Here is a 19,435-nt window from a genome sequence, read left to right as displayed (position 1 = left end):
TTGTCCATCAGTGCATTTTTATGTTCATACATGTTTTACCCTTATGGCAAACACCCACCCTGCTGGCAGTTAAACTTAGCTCTGTGCCTTGGCTTTTTATTGAAGATTGAAGGAGTAGACTTGAGAAAGACAGTTGGCTCTTCGGGGATGATAAGTCCAGATCCACTGTGGATATTTGAGCGCTGATGGTGGGGTTCACAGAATAAGGAGCACTTACCTGTAAGAAAGAGGACAGTTCCTTCCAGGTGACTGAGTAGTTGCCCTGACTGCTATTGGGGGTTATGTTTGTGAGCAGCTTCTTATAGTTACAGGAAAACAAATGGTGGACCAGGAGCTGGTCCTGTTCAGTGATCATAGCACAGGTGAGATTTGTTTGACCTTCCATGAGGTGAAGTGGCTAAGGTCAACGATGCCCTATTACTGTGCTATTCATAGTAAGACTGAGTTGACTTTGTCCAATTACCTCAGGTTAACTCTTTGCTATTAGTTACTCCATGGAGAAAATAGGGAGCTCTAAAAATAACAAAACTAATCTTAAAACAGGGAGGAAATGAAGTAGTAGAGCTGGTATGGATGATGCAGGAGTAGAGCTGGTTGTTTTTATGAACTTAGGTCCATTTAGGAACAGTTCGTTGAGGACAGATAGATTTTTTTTTGTTCTATTGTCTTTATAACTGTTCATCAGTGGAGTTCACATCTTCATGGTTGGGCTTGTATTGGATTGTTAAATTGACTTGATTTATGTTTTGTAAGTAATTTTTTACCTTGAAAATAAAACGTATTTTTTGTTTGTTTTCTAGGAATATATTGATGACCCTTTCATATTTGGAAAGACTGAGCATATTCATTAAGGTATCTTGTGGTCTCCCTAAGAGAGTGATTTTTTTTCCTTGCTATTTTACGTGCTTCCCTTAAGCTGTAGTCTATTGAAATGCTGAAAATTATAAATATATTCAGGGCATTAAGTTTTCAAAGATTTTAATGAATCATTGAGTGCACATAAATGTGTGGCTTCTCTAAATTGTTAGGAAACTGAAATTTAGTCTAGTATCCAGTATCAAGTGCTACTTCTGCATTGTTTGCTGAGCAACTGTTTGTAACTTCTCATCTCTTGCTTGCAGATGTTGTAAGAAAATTCAGTGATGAACACTTTGGGATCCATAAAACAAAGCTGTTCAGGTTGCTCAGATAGTTGGGATGATAGCTGAGGAGAAGAAAAGGAAACGTTTTTCTTTTAAGGTTTGATATAGAAGGAAGATTCTAGCTTCCAACAATAGCTTTGATCGATTGTGGTATAGTTTGTAACAAACTGATGCTGTTCTAATCCCTATTGAAGTAATTGAGCAAGTGAACAAGCAGGGGGAAAAACTGAGAGTTCAAAGGAGAATGGAGGAAGCATGTCGTTCCAGTTGCAAAGAAAATGTAACAGTGATTCTGTTACACATGGTCTGATAATGGAATAGTATTGGCCCAAGGAAAACAGAGGGAGGCACAGCAGTTCTGGATAATACTGTAATATTCCAAGACAGATGAAAATAAAACATGTATTTTGCTGTTAATACTATACTGATTGATATTTCTCATGATTAAAAACAAAACACAAAGCAAACAAACAAAAAGCCTGCAACTGTTGCAAAACTTGAGGTGGCATAAGTTCCTAAAGCTGATGCTGTTTGTTCTCTTTTCCATACTGCAGGTGTGACTTCAGCTCTCTTCAGAAAGTCTACTTGGTTGGGATCCTGTAATACAGGTGTGTTTCCTAAAGCAGATGGTTTGTTGCTTTTTTTTCTAATGCTGAAATTGTCTGTGCTTGCAGTAGACACATCTGAGTATCAAAGGAAGTGTTGCTGTAAGCTTTATGTTCTTTATATACTGATCAATGCAGGCTTTCTCTGGAGAAGACCTTAGATGGATGAACTATTTTAGTTCTTTGGGGTTTGGGTTACTCAATCAGTTGCATATTTCCTCTGATTAATAAAAGCAAACCAGAAGGTTAGATTTTACTGTCTCTGAAAATTTCTGGTTTGAATGAATTCCATTTAGTTTCAGATGAAACTCCTTCTGATATAGATCTGTTTTAGTTCTCAGTTAAATTGTGGTAAGGTTTGGGATGAGAATTTTAAGTAGTTACAAGACTTTTTTTTCTTAGTATCTTCCTAAGTGCTCAAGTAGGTTTAACTTACATAAGCAATAAAGAGTGGTCTGTGTGCTTGTTGTGAATATCCTCTTCAAACCTATACTTTCAACCCCTTTTTTTCCTCTGTGGAAAATATCATAAAGCTTATCAAACTAGAGAATAGCTATGTCCTTTCATAAATAGGCAAATTCTTGTGAATTTCTTGTAGATCTTGAGTAGTGAAGGTAGAAATTTGAAGGAAATATACATTACAGGGAGGTGAGTTAGTTGTGAGGCTATTGGAAGAACTGTCTTTTAAACCAGGATTTAACAAGTGTTGGAAGACATTCCACATCTTCAGTAGCGATGCTAAAAGTTACAAAAATCTGAAAGTAGCTGTAGTTAAAGCTGTTTCTCACACATGGCCAGAGATACAGAACTTATTAAATCCTGTTTTATCAATATGTAATAACAGTAGTGGCACAACACTTAAACAACTGACATACACAGATTTGTACTGTAATCCAAGACTCATTTATCAGCTTTGTGGCATTATGCAGAATGGAATATTGTGAATAAATTCTTCCTTAAGTCTGGCCAACACAAATGCACTTCCAGCAGTTGGTAGATATGCAATGTTTTAAATTAAGGCATATTAATGTGTCTGCATGCCAAAACAGTTAGTCTGGGATTTGAACACCATTCCGAACATTCCTTCTGCATATTCAAATAAAATACTTGGTAATGTAATTGTTTAAAGCACAAATGTTGCTTTTTGGAACTTCTGATTTTTATTCTGCTTTGTGTTTCATGGTGGTGACCTGTACCAATGTACTTAGTTTGCTACATCTAATAGAACAGCTTTCAGATTTTCTTTTTCCTTTTGAAATTTCTGGGATCTTTCTGAGGGAAGTAATTTGCTTAGGAACAATAATAGAGTTGATGAAGTTTGCTAGTTTAGACTTCTTCGTGAACATGAGGAAACTTTTTGCTGTTGTGGGGGTCCTGGAACCCTAGAACAGATTGTCCAGGGAGGTTGTGGAGTCCATCCTTGGAAATGCTCTAAAGCCATCTGGATGTGATCCTGGGTATCTGACTTTAGGTGACTCTACTTGAGCAGGGGATTGAACCAAATTACTGATAAGGACCCCTTCCAACCTCAACCATTCTGAAAATTGCAGTTTGCATGCTGCTTAAAACAGATGCTTACAGCAAGCCTACAGAGGTTGAGATGAGACTAGATTTATTAGATCAGATCTAAAACTGGGTATTCCAAATGAACTTCTTGGCATATGGAGATTCTGTTGAAAATATTGGACATTTTATTCTGTCTTCTACAGGAGAATTTAGTACTTTGTGGTTGCATCAGCCTGTGTAGACCTTAACATATATAGTATGACACCATACTGGTAGTGAATCAGAAGTCAGTGCAGAGATGTGAGGTTATTTAGTGCAGAAGGTTCTGTTATTTTCAAGCGTTATAAAGCCTTACATCAGGATAAAAGTGTTTTAGATGCAAATTTATATTTTAATTCCTCTGCTGGATGACAGTTTCATGTTTAACCAATATTTATCTGCGTAGGAATGGCATAACTGTGAGCATCTCTCTGGTATCTGTTTGAAGAGGACACTGTTGGGGGGCCCAGGTATTTCTTTTATATTTTATAGTTGTAGAGGTGTCCGGACTCTGTAATGGTCAAAGATTTCCAGTAGAAGAGGATGAGACAAGAACTGAATGCATGTGGGAGACTCTGGACCTAAGTGCTTCATGCTTTTGATGATAGCTGGGAGGGAACTTGATAAACATTTTCACAAACTTCTCATAGGAAAAAACAGGTAAGAAACATATGTAACTAATTGTTATGACTGTTGTTAATAGATTTTTTTTTTCATGTAGGGCTTGTGCAGAAAACATTGTTCTGTTTGTTTTACATAGATTATTCCAAAAGTAATGCCTCCAATTTATTTCTGTGGAGACTGGAACAGATATGTAGAACACAATGACACTTCGAGAGAGAAAATTCTCAGCTGCAAAATACTGTTTTTCAGGGTAGTCATCACCATTAGCTATGCATTTCTGCCAGTGATAAGCAGAAGCCTGCACGCTGTGCTTCTAACAAACTGTGCTGGTGGAGGTGAGCCACTGTTGCTATTGCCACTGCTGAAATGCACCACCCAGCACCTCACTGTGCTCACATCTATTGTTTGGTCTCCGGGAATGTTCAGCAAAAGTTGATGAGTATCAGTGGGTGTTAATCTTTTCTGTATGAAGGAATTAAATGACATCCCTTTGTTTCATATGCACTTCCATGACAGATGCTGTTTTGTCAGACTGCCCCTCAGCTGCCATCTGTCAAATGGCAACAAAATGAAATGGGATGTTGATGGAAAGGTTCAGCCTCTGCTGCCATACTGCCAACATCTGCCCCTGATGTCATGAGCCTACATAATAAAATAGGAGGCATTACTTCTGGAGCAGCCCTTTAAAACTTAAAACTGGTTTTAGTCGTATGCATACTCACTTATAACTGTGCTTTTGATATGGTCTGGGAGCTGTGTTCTTTGAAGGAAAGAAGTTTTCAGCCTAAAGGTTCCCTTATTCCTAAGTTGAGGCTTGAGGGAGTGATGTAAATGTGTGTATCTTTGTTTTGGATGCAAGGGCCTGGCCTGATCCTTAGGTTGTTTTCTTCCTGCAAAGATATTGTGGTATCTTCAAGGTCTGAGACCTTGGTGGCTCTTGATAGAGGCTACGTCTTAGCAGGTTCCTCTGTTGTACAGTGACTGGCAGCTGTAAGAAGTAGTTGAAGTATAATCATATAAAGTTCTTTATTATTGTTGTTAGCTTAACAGCTCTGCATTTAGGGTATTCTTGAACTTGAAGGTGAATCTTTCACAAATTGTGAACTGAATGCTATGAAATCCAGTTCTGTGAATTATTGGTGATGTTCTAGATGTTAATGGTAACTGAATGAAGTAGAAAATTCTGGCTTACACCTCATTTCTTTTCATGGAAAAAAAGCAAATTTTTTGATGCTTGTTTGCACTGAGATGAGGAGTCTATTCAAAAAGCAAGTGTCTTTGTGTATTCTCATGCAGTCTTGCAGGGGGTGGTTACTCATCTGCTATTTTTCATCATAGTGAAGTTAGAATGCTGATTTCTTTTTTTTCTCCATTCCTAGAATGTGCCGAAGTGAAGGGATTATATTAATTGTTCTGTTGCTGCAAAATGAGAAGCTCTTGGTTTTATTGCTGGTGAAGTTTTACAGCTAGATAAGATGTAAACAAACATTAATAAGCTGAGATACAAATGTTTTTTTCCTGACTCTTTGCCACTACCAAGCACTCAATTATGATCTAATAGCACAGGGAGAATGCATTCATTGTAGCCATTAATTCTTTTTTTTTTCCCTAAAATTGCGTGATAGGATTAAATCTCTGATAGTTACTTCTCATACAAATGAGAAAACATTATTATTTTGTAAGGTAATCCTGCAGAAGATATGCAGAAAATGTTGATTATACCTCCAGAAAAAGAAAATCCTCACCATGAAGAATGCCACCTATTGATGCTAATGCAGTTGCAGTCCCTAGCACTAATGTGTCTATATCTATTCATAAACTGTGGTGTGCCCCTTGCTTCGTTTTTTTTAATATCGATATGTTAATTACAAATATAAGCTCCAGCAAACTGTCAGTCTTTGGATGCTCTCCTCTTACTCAGTTCTTGTATTAGTTCATCTCATCTTTGGATTTTCACGTTTTCATTCTTTAAATGTCTGTATTAGCCTTAACTTCTTTTTTGTGAAACATCTGGAAAAAATTGTTCTTAGAATGTAACCAGGTCTTTGCTGAAATCAGCTTTTTGGGTTTTCTTTTCTTGTTTAGTTTAAATGTGGTGGTTTCAAAAGAAGCTTACTTTATGTTCTGTGGTCCTGATCCTAGCTCTCAAGAGGGTTTTTTCAAAAGCGGGACCACTAAAATTCATGCTCTTTCCATTGTGTTACTGTGTGATAAGAACTGCTCTGGACTTTTTCTGCACGTTCACTGTGAGCTGTGTTTAACCTCACTGCTTAATGAAAGTAGGTTGCCCATTTCATTCAGACTTATAGTCTTTGACAGATTGGCCATAGGATGCTTTTTCTGTTCTAGAAGGGTGGCTCACAAAAGTTCTAATTACCTTAAAATCAAACTAAACTGGTGCCAATTTGAGTTTTTATTATCAGGGTCCAAATGTAACCTCACTTTAGCAATTTAGAGAGATGTAGCAGAAAGTTAAGAATAAAAACAGAGCTAACTTGTCTCAAGATTGAATCCAGGAGGTATCTTCATTTATTTCTCAGTGATAATCTGTACATGATTACTGTACTGGATGTGATACAGAGTTAACTTCTTCAAGCTGGCCTATCCAAAGAGGATCCTCAGGCTAGGGAAGCATGCTTGCTCTTATCTTTTCATTCTTGTTTGGCTACTTACTGAATATTTATTCAAGCTTTTAAGTGGAATGAATATATGCAATTTATTATGGCATTTTGACTGAGATCAGTTTTGGCATTAATCTCTCTGGGCTGGATGCCCCTCTGCACTCCTGAACATTTGCTTGGTGCTTGTGTACGCATGCAGATGTTTCTCTTAAGATTTTCTATCCATCTAGATAGTCCATTTGGACTAGCTAGATGTGGCAGCCTGTTCATGTCCCACTCCATGCTCTGTGTCTGGTGTTCTAGGTCATTGTCTGTTCTTTTTTCAGTTATTTCAATCTCCTACAGAATCTGTCCAGACTCCTCATGTATGTTACTGTTGCTTCTTCTTGGGATCTTGGCTTTTTCATGATCTGTTACACAAGCTCCTGTATTAGAAACGTTCCTCTTCTTTCGTATGCCACAGCTTCCACACCTTTCCATATGCCATTATGAATTTTCTTCATGGTGATTTTCTTAAGGGTTCTTTCATGATACTGCAGTCAAAACCAGCAAGATTTAAGTACTGCATCTCTTGCACAGTTCTCTTCCCATCTGTGGTCACAACTAATGGCTGTCTCACTTGGGAGACTTCAGCACTATTGGTAATCATCAGCGTTTTTCCCCGAAGTTCTTGGAAGCCCATCGTATTTATCTTGTTCTTTCCCACTTAATCTTTCTGTATCCCTTACTCTGGTACATGTATCTAGCAGGGAGACTTTTGAGATTTCTTTGAAATAGGCTTTGTGCAAGGTTGGCTTACAGTGGCATTAAGTGTCCCAGTCCTGGGTAATAACACCAGTGCTCCTTTGAGCCCCTTTATGTTTCCAGTCACTAACAGAAAACTAGACATGTTGTTCTTGCTGATGCTGCAGTTAGTAGCATGGGTAGTACTGCTCAGCATCAGCTGCAGTCAGTGGGAGCAGGTGTGGTTAAGAGTGAACTACGTGCAGGGTCAGAGCGTCTCTAAGATGTGAAACTAAGTAAGGCAAGGAACAGCGTGAGTTTATCTACAGGAGAGAGCAGATGATAAATGAAATGTCTGCTCTAGTTTATCAATGGCCACCAGTGTGCAGGCAACTGTGAAGTAATTCATATAACAGCCAATGTTCTCTTCTTGCATGTTTTAGCTCTGTAATTTATGGGGCAGAATTTGTTTTCTTAGTCCAGAAAGTAACTGTGAGAGCTACCAAAGTGTAACTTATTGTCTGTATACTACTATTCAGTGCAGCACTGTAACAGGCTGTCTATGCAGTCTGAATTAGCAGGCCATGAAATTAGATGTGAAAAAGCTGCTAAGTAATCTTGTTAAGGAAAAAATGTTTTTCACGTTTGCTATAGAAACATACAGAAAGATAAAACAAATCACCATTGCCAAAAGCTTAAATATATGTCCCTAAATTATACTTCATCTTTCAAATGAAAACAGATATCTTGCATATTTCTTTGGCCAAAGGAGGAGACGTGCAGTTTTGTCTTCTGAAAAACTTGAAATAAATGTAGAATGTCTGGAAAAACAGCAATTAAAAGGGTAAGAAAATAGTTTCAATGCTTTTCGTGTGTGAGGGAAGTAGTACCATGGTGTTTTAAACGTTAAAGCTTTCTGTTAAAGGCTAAGTGAAATAATATATATTAAAAAAAATAAAAAGCAAATTGTTGCAGTTAATACTAGCAGAAAATACTAGCAAAACTTGCCTGCAGACTTCTTTTATTGCCTTTGTTATTCCAGAGTTTTATTAGTCAGTAATTGTGATCTTGAATATTCTAAAGGAAGAAGAGGAGGGAACAAACATGATTCTTTTAAAACAACTTGTTTTCTTGATGCTGAATTGCATGGTCAGAGAATCTTAGTTCATAGCCTTGCAGTACTGTTGCCTGTAGGCTGTTAAACTGGATAAGGAAATGATTCAGATTAAGCATCTTTGTTTTGTATGTAAAGTTCAACTGCTACCTAGTGCTTCTCCTTTGACTCTTCAGTGAGTCTGTTATTCAGTAAATTCCTTATTGGCTCTCTGTATTATTATTTGCTTTAAAAGTAGGGATTTTTGTTTTTCTTTATGTTTAGCTTTCTAAATAGTGCTGGACCTTTTTTTCCCTGAATTAGTAGTAGTCAACAGCTAAAATTGCTACAAATAAGCCTGAGAATATAGTAATTTTTTTGTTGATAAATAGATTGTTTTATACTTTCCTTCCTATGCCTACCTATGTGACCTCTGTATAGAGAGAGGGCTGTGCTGTTGGAGAATTGATCTTAAAAGCAAGAGGCAAGACAGTATAGTTAAAAATAATTAAATAAAACCCAAGCGAAATTAGGAGTCATCAGATGCATCAGTGGAATCTTTTTGTTTTCCAAGGTAAACTGAAAGCCAGCAAAATAGTTTCCCTGCAAGTAAAATATTCTTTATTTAGCTACTGTCCAAATCCAGTCAGTAAACCTATCAAAAAATTAAGTGTGGCAATTGCAAACCACTGAATATTTAAGCTTCTAAGGAGTTCATGTTTATTCCACTTCCTCATTTTTTCTGTGAGTTTTCACTAAAAGACAAATACTTCTTCCATAAAAATGTTGTTAGGATTGCAATTATATTAAACTGTTCACTACTGAAATGCTGAGTACATGAACCATAAATATAACTTTTAATTACCGTTTGTCAGCAAAGGTAGACAAGAAAATAGTTTTGCTTTTGTTCTTCCTTCCCTTCTTCCTCAGATTTGTGGGTCTGTACTTCCAGACAGAATCTTTACAGACAGAAAATTCTGAATATGGCTTGACTTGATCTTGGCAGTGTTTCTAATGCGTGTCCCATGGACTGTATCGAGGTCAGGGGGTTCTACTCTAGCACTGAGGAGCAGAACCCTGAGCAGCAAGCTGATATCAGTGAAAACATTTCTTCATTGTTCTCTTTAAAAGAGCAACAGAGAATGAGTGAGTATTCTGGACTTGCAAGTAACCATAGCCAGATGATTGCTGAAGATTCCGAAATTCAGCCAAAACCTGAACATTCTCCTGAAGTTCTTCAGGAAGATATTGAGATGAGCAGTGGATCCAGTGGAAATGACTTCAGTGGAAATGAGACGAATGAAAACTACTCCAGTGGACATGATTCTCATGGCCATGAATCTGATGAAAATGGGAAGGATTCAGCAATGCTCATGGAATCTTCAGACTGTCACAAAAGGTAGTATTAAATAAAGCTCACTTTTGTTTTTGTCGCTGAAGGCTTTTTGCATTTGAACCTAATTTGAGTTAGCACTGTGGTATAAATCGTATCTTCAGATTAAAGCTTAGTGTTAATTTCCACTAGTTAGCCTGTCATAATTTATAATGCAAACTATTAGATGTTATACTTTATAGAATACAGTGCTTCGCAGAGCCAACTTAATCTGTATGTTTTTTTTCTCATCATTGCTTCTTAGTTTTTTTTTTTTGTAAACCAACTCCTGTAATTACATAGCAAAAAGTGTCATCCTGTTCTTAAGAGGCAGGATGGATTTGTGCTATTTTCATCTTTGAGGTAATAGCTTAGTACACTGAGAAAATACAGAGCAAGAACTACTTTCTTAAATGCGTAGCAGGTGTAGTTTCCATAGTTGTTATACTCAGTAGACTTTTAAAGTCTGGCTTTTGTTCTAGGTAGTCATAACTAAGCAAATGTGATGTGAAAGTTATTTTAACTTAGTTTTAAGTTTACTGATTTTAACCTCTTTGCCTTTCCTTGGTTTAGTTCAAGCTCAAATGCATTTAGTCTGATGATTGCAAACTCTGAGCACAATCAGTCTAGCAGTGGATGCAGGTAAGTGTGCATGTATTCTCAGTAATTTGCTTGTATGTGATACCAGATGCTGAAAACTAAATAGATTGGGTGGTTGTTGATGTTGTTTTGTGTGTTGATGTTGCTTTGGCTAAACTTGGAGTGCACATAGGAGATGACGTCCTGTCTTTGATTCTCTTCCTTTCCGCAATCAACAGCATGTCCTCCTAACTACTTGATCAAATTAGAGCTTTTTGTAGCTGTTCCATGCAAGTTGTGTGATGACTTGAAAGATTTCTTAGCCTTTTTTGATTTGGTAGCTTAGCCTCAGTTTATTTTTGTAGTTCACTTCAAGCGTATTTTATTGGTTTTCTTTTTGTTGTTGTTATTGTTTTTTTTTCTTTGAGATTTTTCTTGGATTTTTCTGCTCTTCAGATTTTAGTTTGAAGCTCTTGCCTGGAAATAACCTAGCAGTATTTTAACACTGGAATTCACTCTCACAATTGGATGTGTTCTGGTGTCCAGCAGCCATTATCATTTGCCACTCTTGTGTTCATTCACCAGGATTCAATCCTTAAGTCTGTAAGGACAGACCAACATCAGCTGCAGTAATGCAGTATGAACTTTGCTTCTGATACTGATAGCCTTGAGAAACCTGGTGTCATTGAAGACTCTAATTTGGGCACTTCAGAGTGCCCTGCTGTACTTGATTTTTTTTTTTTTTTTTGCTTTTTTATTAAAAAAAAAAAACAACGAAAAAAACCCCGAAAAGATAGACAGTCTCTGATCTGGAGACCAAAACCTAATCGTTGGCACATGAAGCTGAGCAACTTCAGCATACTGATGTTAAGATCCCTATCCATGTATACCTACCTGGAAGCTTTCTGCCTGATACAGATCCTGGAAACATGAAAAATGGAAAATACACCTTTGCACCATTTTGGTGCATACTGAGCGTAGTGTCTGCCTTGTTGACACAATGAGATCTTGTTCCATGCTTTCTCTTCATATGGAAATGGTGTTCTGGAGTTCACTTTTTGCACAATATCAAAAACAGTGAGCCAAAAATGTTTCTTAATCTTGCTTTCCTGTTGACTCTATTTTCTTTAAACAGAAACAGCAGTCTTCATTATTAGCTCTTTGCTCAGAAATCCAGGTGGTACAGCATTTCCCCCGCTGCCAGTTAGTCTGATCATCTTTGGTCTTTTTGCAATGGGAGGCAGATGACCGCAGTTTGACTGAGCATACCTAGAGAAATGGTCTTGAAAGAGATGTCTACAATAGGCTTATAAGCTGCAGGTTTAGCCTTTGATTCAAAGGTTTTTGGGCCTTGGATTCAGTGTTCTACCTAACTGCCTTTCAGTCTGTCCATATGAAGCAAAATGGAAAGCTCTTATTTTTGTACAATTTGCTGATTCTGTATTCTGCAAGTCAGGCCTTCTCTGTGGCTGGCTCCTGTGCCTGATGCTACAGATCTTCAGGAAAAAAAAAATTGATTTCATAGCTGATTTTCCAAGGAGGCCAGTCTTCTGCATTTGTTACTTCTAAGGCCAGTTTGGCTGAGTTTTTTTTCTGGCAGAGGGGTTCTTGACCACTTTTATGAAGCATGCCCAGAGGATACAGTAACAGCAATATGCTCTGTTATTTCATGGTCTTTCCCTTTCTCTTCCTCCTTGCTGTTATCACAGATTTTTCTTCTGTTAAAAAGGCCCTGTTAGGTTGCATCAGTATAATACTATCAAGCCATACTGTACGTGTGATTTTAGTTTATAGGTGAATAACAAGTTTCCCAAGGGAGTATGATATTATTCTCTTATATCTTGCCTTTATTTCTCAGTATTAAATGGCCAGTGAGTAACTGAATTGTATGCTTATCATAGAGTGTTATGATACAAACAAGAACCATGATGATATATTCTATTACAAGCCAGCTTTTTCAACCTCTGAGCATTTTAGGTGAAGTATACCTCAAACCTGTCAGTTGAGTTGATCTACCTGAAGAGCTTCTCAAATTTCTCAGAAAAAAGTTCTGAAATCCCCTTGAAAGTTACCTGGAAGTTGAGGCCACTTACTGAATGCTTCAGAAAGGGTGGTACAGTTTGCCAAGAACCATTGTTTCTACAGTGGTCCTTAGGGTAACTGTGGAGAGTACCAGCCATGGCAACTGTGTGGTAGTAGAAAGCCTTCTTTTTTGTGGGAACAGATTGCTTTTTAGGGAGATTTAAGAAAAGATCTAAAATCCTCTAAATTAATGTGACTGATTAACTTTTAAAATTTCTTTCAATGACAAAGATAAGGTGATTTTTTTTTTAAATTGCTTCCTGCCCACTTGCCACCCATCTTTGTCATCCTCTACATTCCTTCTCTTCCTTCCTTTTCCTTTTTGATTTTATCATCGTTCTTAAATAGTAAGAGACACCAGGGATTGCAGAGGAAGGCAGTTTTCTTGTGTTAGCACTGATTATTGCTGTAGCTTGACCTCCTGACTGAGACAACACTTTTGAGCATGCACCTGAGAAATGTTAATAAGATTTCTGTCTCCAGCTGCCTTCTCTGATTCTTCACCCTTCATATTTACTCAGCCTTCCTTATGTTACTTAATGTATTGCCATGCTTAACTGGAATACATTGTTCCAAGCATTTCTCCGTTTGTTTTGTTAACTTGATGCTCTCCCACTGCCATTCCCTTTTCAGGGACCTTTCCTATGAGAACCTGCTCGAACAGGAGGTGAAGACTTGAATGGACCTCCTGCTTCTCTACTTTGAAGTCCATGAACATTTCTGAGAGTTTGAATTTTAAAGGAACTAAGGGATATACCACAAAAAGAGGGGAAGGGAGACTGGTGCAAAAAAAAAATAAATTCTCTGGTGCTTGGGTGTATATATGTATATAGCTGTACTGTTGCACATACAGGCAGTATGTTTTTTACAATAAGATTTCTGGTTGTGGTAAATCTTCTATTTGAAGTGATTGTAGCTAATTTAAGAATTACTGCAAGTTTCGAATGTTGAGACTAAGTAATAGAAAAGTTTAATGTGGCTAGCTGCACAAATTTAAGTGTGTGACAATTGTCAGTGTATTTGAGTTTCTATGAGGATGTTGTATTGCTCCAAGCATCGAAGTAACTTTTTATTATTTGTCTTTAATCTTACAGCAGCGAGCAGTCTACTAAAGCCAAAACACAAAAGGAATTGTTGAAAACGTTACAGGAGCTGAAAGCTCATCTTCCTGCTGAAAAGAGAATTAAAGGCAAATCTAGTGTCCTAACAACGTTGAAATATGCCCTTAAAAGCATTAAGCAAGTTAAAGGTAATTAAGTATGATACTGCTTAAATAAAACTGAGCTGGGTAAAATTAAATATTTATGTAGGAATTTAAATGATTGTCTCTATAAAGTGAAGTTTATGTTTCCAAACCTCAGTAAGCATGTATTTTCATGGTCTTCTCATCTGCTGACCCTTAACAAGGGTTTCCTTGGGAGTTAAAGCAGCTTTACCAGATGCCTGGTATTTGTATTTGTTGTAAACTTGTTTGCAAATTTGAAGTTAATTTGTTGTTTAACTTCAAATTTCTGAAATTGTCAAACAGACCAAAATATATTATGATGCATATATGGGTATGTTAAGATGGATAAAAGTACTTGGATTTCTGATGAGGAAATTCCACTGTGGAAGAACTCATTTGGAGTAATACCTAGACTCTCCAATTGCCTATTCTGTGCTTGTGCCAGAAAAAGTCAGTCTATTACTTCCAAGCTGTCTACATACTGATTTGATTTTTACTTCCAAATATGAATTGTTTAATGTTCTTAATGTAGCCAATGAGGAATATTACCAGTTATTGATGATTAACGAATCCCAGCCTTCTGGACTCAACGTGTCATCTTATACAGTGGAAGAAGTTGAGACTATAACGTCAGAATACATCATGAAAAATGCAGTGAGTATGCTGACACAAGTATGCAGTGTATGTAAAGTGCTTTCTGGAATAGGAATTCTCAAGCATGCCTCCTTTTTACAAGGTACAAGTTGATGTAACTAGGCCAATAATGCGAAGAAGCTGGCTGTTGCCTTCCAGTGAATGTGAAGGAGAAACTGTGAACACTTAATCTTGTTCTTTTCTTTTTTCTTTTTTGTCAGTTAGATGGGAAGTAAGTACTTGGTCATATGAGTTGTACCTCGTGTTTAGGGACAGTGCGATTTATCTGAATGTCCATGTGGTGTAATGCACTGTGAAACATGTAAATGACTTGTTTTCTTCTCAGGATGCTTAAGGGATGCACTTAGAGTGTATCTCATTACAAAGCTTAGTACAGGCACATAGCAAATGAAGCGTTTGAGCTGTCATTTGTTCAGGAGGTATTTGATGTTTTAATTATTGTGCTCGTGTGACTGAAAAGGGAGCAGGTATTTGAATCAGCATGTTGCTGAGTCCTCTGCTTTGGTACCTGTGGTCTTTGCAAGTGGCATGAAAAGCAGATATGGTGATCAGTGTAGGTTTTTAGAAGTAGTCAGAGTGGTTATTTTATTTTCCTCGTTTCCAATGTTCTAGGATTATTATGGAGATCAACAATAATTGCATCTAAACTTAGAGTGCCTTCCACTATTTTTTTTTCCTGAAGCCTCTTTCTGAATGTGTGTATGTAAATGGGTAGGTAGTTAGAGGATGTTCCCTAGTTTGAAGTAGTATTTTTCTGTGGAACCTATGAATAACAAAGTTGCCCAGAATGTAAAACGAATAGCCAAAGCACTCTAGAGTGCAACTGAGAATTTCAAAACATCACTTGATCCAAAGCATGAGTTTGTAAACACAGTGTTCTGATGACACTTCTTAGGCTTGTGTATAGTAATAGTGGATAGGGCACTAAAGTTTATGACGCAGGGAACTCCTCTGTGTTGAGCAGAAAAACATGAAATAATACAAGTGGAGTTTGTGTGTGTTTAGGGCCTTTTCCAGCTGTGTACTCGTTATTCTTACCAAATGGTTTACAGCCCTTTTTTTCATGATGTAGTAAATGAACAAACCAACAGAAAACAGCTCTTCACAAAGCAGCTAATCTCATAAATGTCAAATATGGCTGTAACACAAGTATTATTGTGAAAGCTATTTATGCAGTTTAAGTTGGAAGCTCCTTACTTCTTTGTATGATGTTTAGGCTATGTATCCTGAGAAAATCATAGTGTTATTGTTACTGCATAGTTCAAGGTGTATATGGTATGTATATAATTCACAAGAAAAGTTTTTGGTTTTTTAATTGTTCCACAAATAGATGTGGTTTAATGTCTTTATTGTCTTGACTCTATTTCCTTACTTGTCTTAATTCTATTTCCTTACTTTTTGTTTTGAACTTCATACCTTTACTTTGGTGTCTTGTTTTATCCTTCTTAAACAATAAATATATAAAAAACTGTTCTTTTAACCTGCCTAATTTTGAGCTTTTTCTTTTTAGGATATGTTTGCTGTAGCAGTTTCTTTGATTACTGGGAAAATTGTGTACATCTCTGATCAAGCTGCTTCTATTCTTCGCTGCAAGAGGGGTTATTTTAAAAATACCAAATTTGTGGAGTTATTGGCACCTCAGGATGTCAGTGTTTTCTATACTTCTACTACCCCGTACAGATTACCATCTTGGAATATTTGCAGCAGAGCTGGTGAGTGGTTCCAACAGCAGATATTTCTCTGATCCTCAGTCATGCTGATTTTTTAAGTGTCCTTTCATCCTTTCCAGTCACTTAATGAGGGTTTAGCACACATGCATTACTAGAACATCTCTGAACAATATGGCATGTATAACATGCCTTTATGAATCACCAAAGCTTGTCTGTTGGCTAAAGGTCTTCTGATTACTATTATTCATCAGTTGCTGGGCTCCTCTTAGGTGGGTTTGTCTTCCATAATTTTCTTGCAATCAAATGACCACAGTTTTTTTTTTTTTTTTAAACTTTCTTTCTTCTGATATAAGAAAGATAATATTCTGCCGCCTTACTTCTAAAATGGCTATGATTTGTATACTGGATATCATGATTACTGTATAGAAAGATGAACTACCCTAATGTCACTGAGCATTTATCAAATGCAATTTGTGTATCTGTTCTTTTAGCCTTCAGAAAAGGATATCAGACATGTTAATGTTGAAGAGTTAGATCTCACAAGTCACTTGGTATTTGCTTGTGAGAGGGTTGTTTTACTTGTGCAGTGACAGCTGTTAGGAACTGAAAGATAGTTGCCAACTATTTTAAGCAAATACTTGGATTTCAAGTTTGAAATTTCAATCCCTGTAGACTTAGTCTATGAAGTCTGAATGTGGACCACATTAAATTTGAGGTAATATTTAATGTACGAATTACTTTGTTGTTAATTAGGTCAGAAGGGACCTTTAGAAGTGTCTGGTCCAAGCTCTGGCTCAAAGAAGGCTGTTTTGACCATTTGATCCTTATGTTCATGTTCCTTACCTATGTAGTTCAGTTTTTTTTCTGTAGCTTTTATTATGTTTGTGTATAGCTTTATACATTAGAAATGCAGTTTAAATGGAATATGATACACAGTTCTATGTACCAACATCTGTATCATGTCTTATATCTCAAAATATCACACAGTGAAGTCTTTGAAAGACCTGAGTGTGCCTTCCAAATCAGGCTGCGTCCACTTGTTCGAAAGGAGGGAAATAGACTTAAAAGGAGAAGGGAGAGGAAAGCTGTGAGAGATGCCTGGGTTTTGCTGGGGGTCGTGAAATTCACTTTTTTGGTCAGTGCTGTAAATGAGTGAAAAGGCTGATGGGTAAACAGTTGAAACCATAGTACTGTTTAGATATCTTTTTTGCCAAAAGTCTTACTAGGCAAGCAGCTGTGATTCATGTGCCAGACTCAGGAAAACATAAAAGCAAACGCTTTTGGGAACTTAAAACTTTTGGAGGGATACAGACTACATCTCTTATTTCTGATGGGGGGAAATTACTGTGATATAACGGTGTTTTATAGAATAATTTGTAACTTTAAAAAAATGTTTTATAATTCTAGAGTCTTCCACCCAGGATTGCATGGAAGAGAAATCCTTTTTCTGTCGCATCAGGTAAGACAGAATTCAAATAGACTTGGCGTTATGGAACTGTGCATTACAAAGTGTTTGACCTTTACAAGAGTCATACATACAGGGTGCAAGTTTCTTACTATTCCGTAATGTGAATGTAAGGCCAAGCACATGCTTGTCATCTAGCTGTTCCGGAAGCTATGCAGAGAGCTGCTAAGTGGTAGCAGGAAGTTGCACCTTAGAAGTTAATCAGCCTGAGTATTGACCTTTGCGCCCTAAGTAGAGCTGATATGGTATCTTTCACAGCTGCGGAGAAAGCCTTCATTTTGTGTTGGTTGAACTGTTGTGCTCAGCACCTGCCACAGACTCTCATTCTGTAAGAGTAATAGCATATATTAAATTTATCTCAGGTGGCCAGTGACGATAGTTGAGGGTAACTTTTGTCTTTTTTGCAGTCGATAGATGCTACAGTTCTTCTGGTTTTCTTTTTGCTATCTGTTGCCTCTCAGATCCCACAGATTTTCTTTCCAGAAATACCACTAATTACTTTTGGAGTAAATAAACACCTGATAATTAAGGCATTAGTATATTTTGAATGAACTCCAAAAAGTCAGACTGGGTGTTCTACAAAAACACCAGCAGTGTTCTACAGATATCTTTTCTTCTAAATAATATTGATGCCAGAAGGTTTAACTTTATAAATCCTTACTGCTATAACCTTCATTACTAAAATATTTTTTTCAGTCACTGGATATTGTTTTTGTTCTTATTCTTTGGCTTCTTGTTTTTATAGGTGAGAACTTCTGAGACTTTGTTCTTTTTTTAAATCAGGATAAATACTGAGTAAAGGAAGGTATTTAATTATTGACTTAATGGTTATAACAGTCTTCATAAAATAAAACTAATCTCTCTGATGGTTAAAATGATGCTCAGTATCAGATTAAAATGATTGAATCAATAAAATAGTCTGTCATAAAAGGAGAACTTTCTTTTTCCATGCAATTTCCATTTAAAACACCTATGGATCTTATTTTAAGCAGTAAAGATGACAGTGAATGCTTTATTGCAGTCAAAATGCAAGGGATGCCATCTGAATTAGGTTCTGTTCTACTGAAGACTCAGGAAGCAAGATTCATTGGTGCTGTTCTAGGAGCAATTATTCAGCCCTCTTGTAATTGAGGAAATTACAGTAGATAAAATTTTGTTCAGCATGAGATGAATCTGTGCAAATAATAATAGCTGTTTAATTATTAGTGCAGGAAAGGAGCGTGAAAATGAGATTTGCTATCACCCATTTCGGATGACTCCTTACCTTATAAAAGTACAAGATCCAGAAGTGGCAGAGGACCAACTTTGCTGTGTGCTGCTTGCAGAAAAAGTGCATTCTGGTTATGAAGGTAATTGTTTCAGTGAACAAAGAGCAGTTTGGTTTAGAGAAATCTAGAACTGTTCAGTGTTTTGCTACAGGAATTTCTGTGCAGTTTACATAACTGCATTTCAGCCTAAGAAAAGTAATATATTTGAGTACCATCATTGATCTCATTAAAGTGCAAGAGAATTGGTTTTGTTCTCAGCCCTCACTGAGAGGCTGTGAAATAACAACTTGCTTTCCTGTATGCTCTTAGGCAGACTTCTAGATTTTACTCAGCGTTTTACTAAAACAGTTTTAGGTAATCTATGTATGTGAAATATACTTGTTAACCTGCTTTATCTTTTTCTCTCAGCACCCAGAATTCCTCCAGACAAAAGAATTTTTACAACTACACACACACCAACCTGTTTGTTCCAGGATGTAGATGAGAGGTAAATAACTTAAGTAAATAAAGAGTAAATAAAAAAGTATGAAAGCACTTCACACTGTGGTCTTTAAGTGGGAAACTGTTTGCCTGCTGACAACTTGTTCTTTTGTTTTTCCATCTGGAGCAAAACTCAACAAAAATTCAAAGAATGGAATCCACTGACAGGAAAATGCCTGTGTCAGCAGTCATTACCTGCATGAGGATTCTGTTTTTTAATTAAGTCTATGGAATGTAATGTTACATCATTTAAAAAAAAATCATCAAACAACATATTCTGTGTTCAT

General features: G+C 36.8%; 1 protein-coding gene across 5 annotated transcripts in view; it reads left to right on the top strand.

Moving 5' to 3' along the window:
• The first annotated feature begins 1,694 nt into the window (after positions 1–1,694).
• The window catches only part of PER2 (period circadian regulator 2), a 33,449-nt gene continuing 15,708 nt past the window's right edge, over positions 1,695–19,435 (top strand). Inside the window, exons 1-11 of one of the 5 annotated variants that reach the window (XM_065747970.1) lie at positions 1,695–1,750; positions 3,791–3,952; positions 8,003–8,104; positions 9,284–9,752; positions 10,299–10,367; positions 13,481–13,635; positions 14,144–14,265; positions 15,776–15,977; positions 17,343–17,394; positions 18,607–18,749; positions 19,077–19,155. In XM_065747970.1, the coding sequence (XP_065604042.1) occupies positions 9,379–9,752; positions 10,299–10,367; positions 13,481–13,635; positions 14,144–14,265; positions 15,776–15,977; positions 17,343–17,394; positions 18,607–18,749; positions 19,077–19,155 (1,196 nt within the window). In that variant the 5' untranslated portion in view covers positions 1,695–1,750; positions 3,791–3,952; positions 8,003–8,104; positions 9,284–9,378. Of the gene's footprint in view, positions 1,751–1,792; positions 3,953–8,002; positions 8,105–9,283; positions 9,753–10,298; positions 10,368–13,480; positions 13,636–14,143; positions 14,266–15,775; positions 15,978–17,342; positions 17,395–18,606; positions 18,750–19,076; positions 19,156–19,435 lie in introns of those variants that run through there. The other 4 variants (XM_065747972.1, XM_065747969.1, XM_065747968.1 and 1 more) reach the window with 4 other exon arrangements.

Source organism: Cyrtonyx montezumae, unplaced genomic scaffold, assembly GCF_038088225.1.
Source record: "Cyrtonyx montezumae isolate F1298 unplaced genomic scaffold, pur_monq_1.0 scaffold_5, whole genome shotgun sequence".
Lineage (NCBI taxonomy): Eukaryota > Metazoa > Chordata > Aves > Galliformes > Odontophoridae > Cyrtonyx > Cyrtonyx montezumae.
The sequence above is the reverse complement of the archived record's forward strand: the minus strand, read 5'-3'. Positions and strand labels throughout refer to the sequence as shown.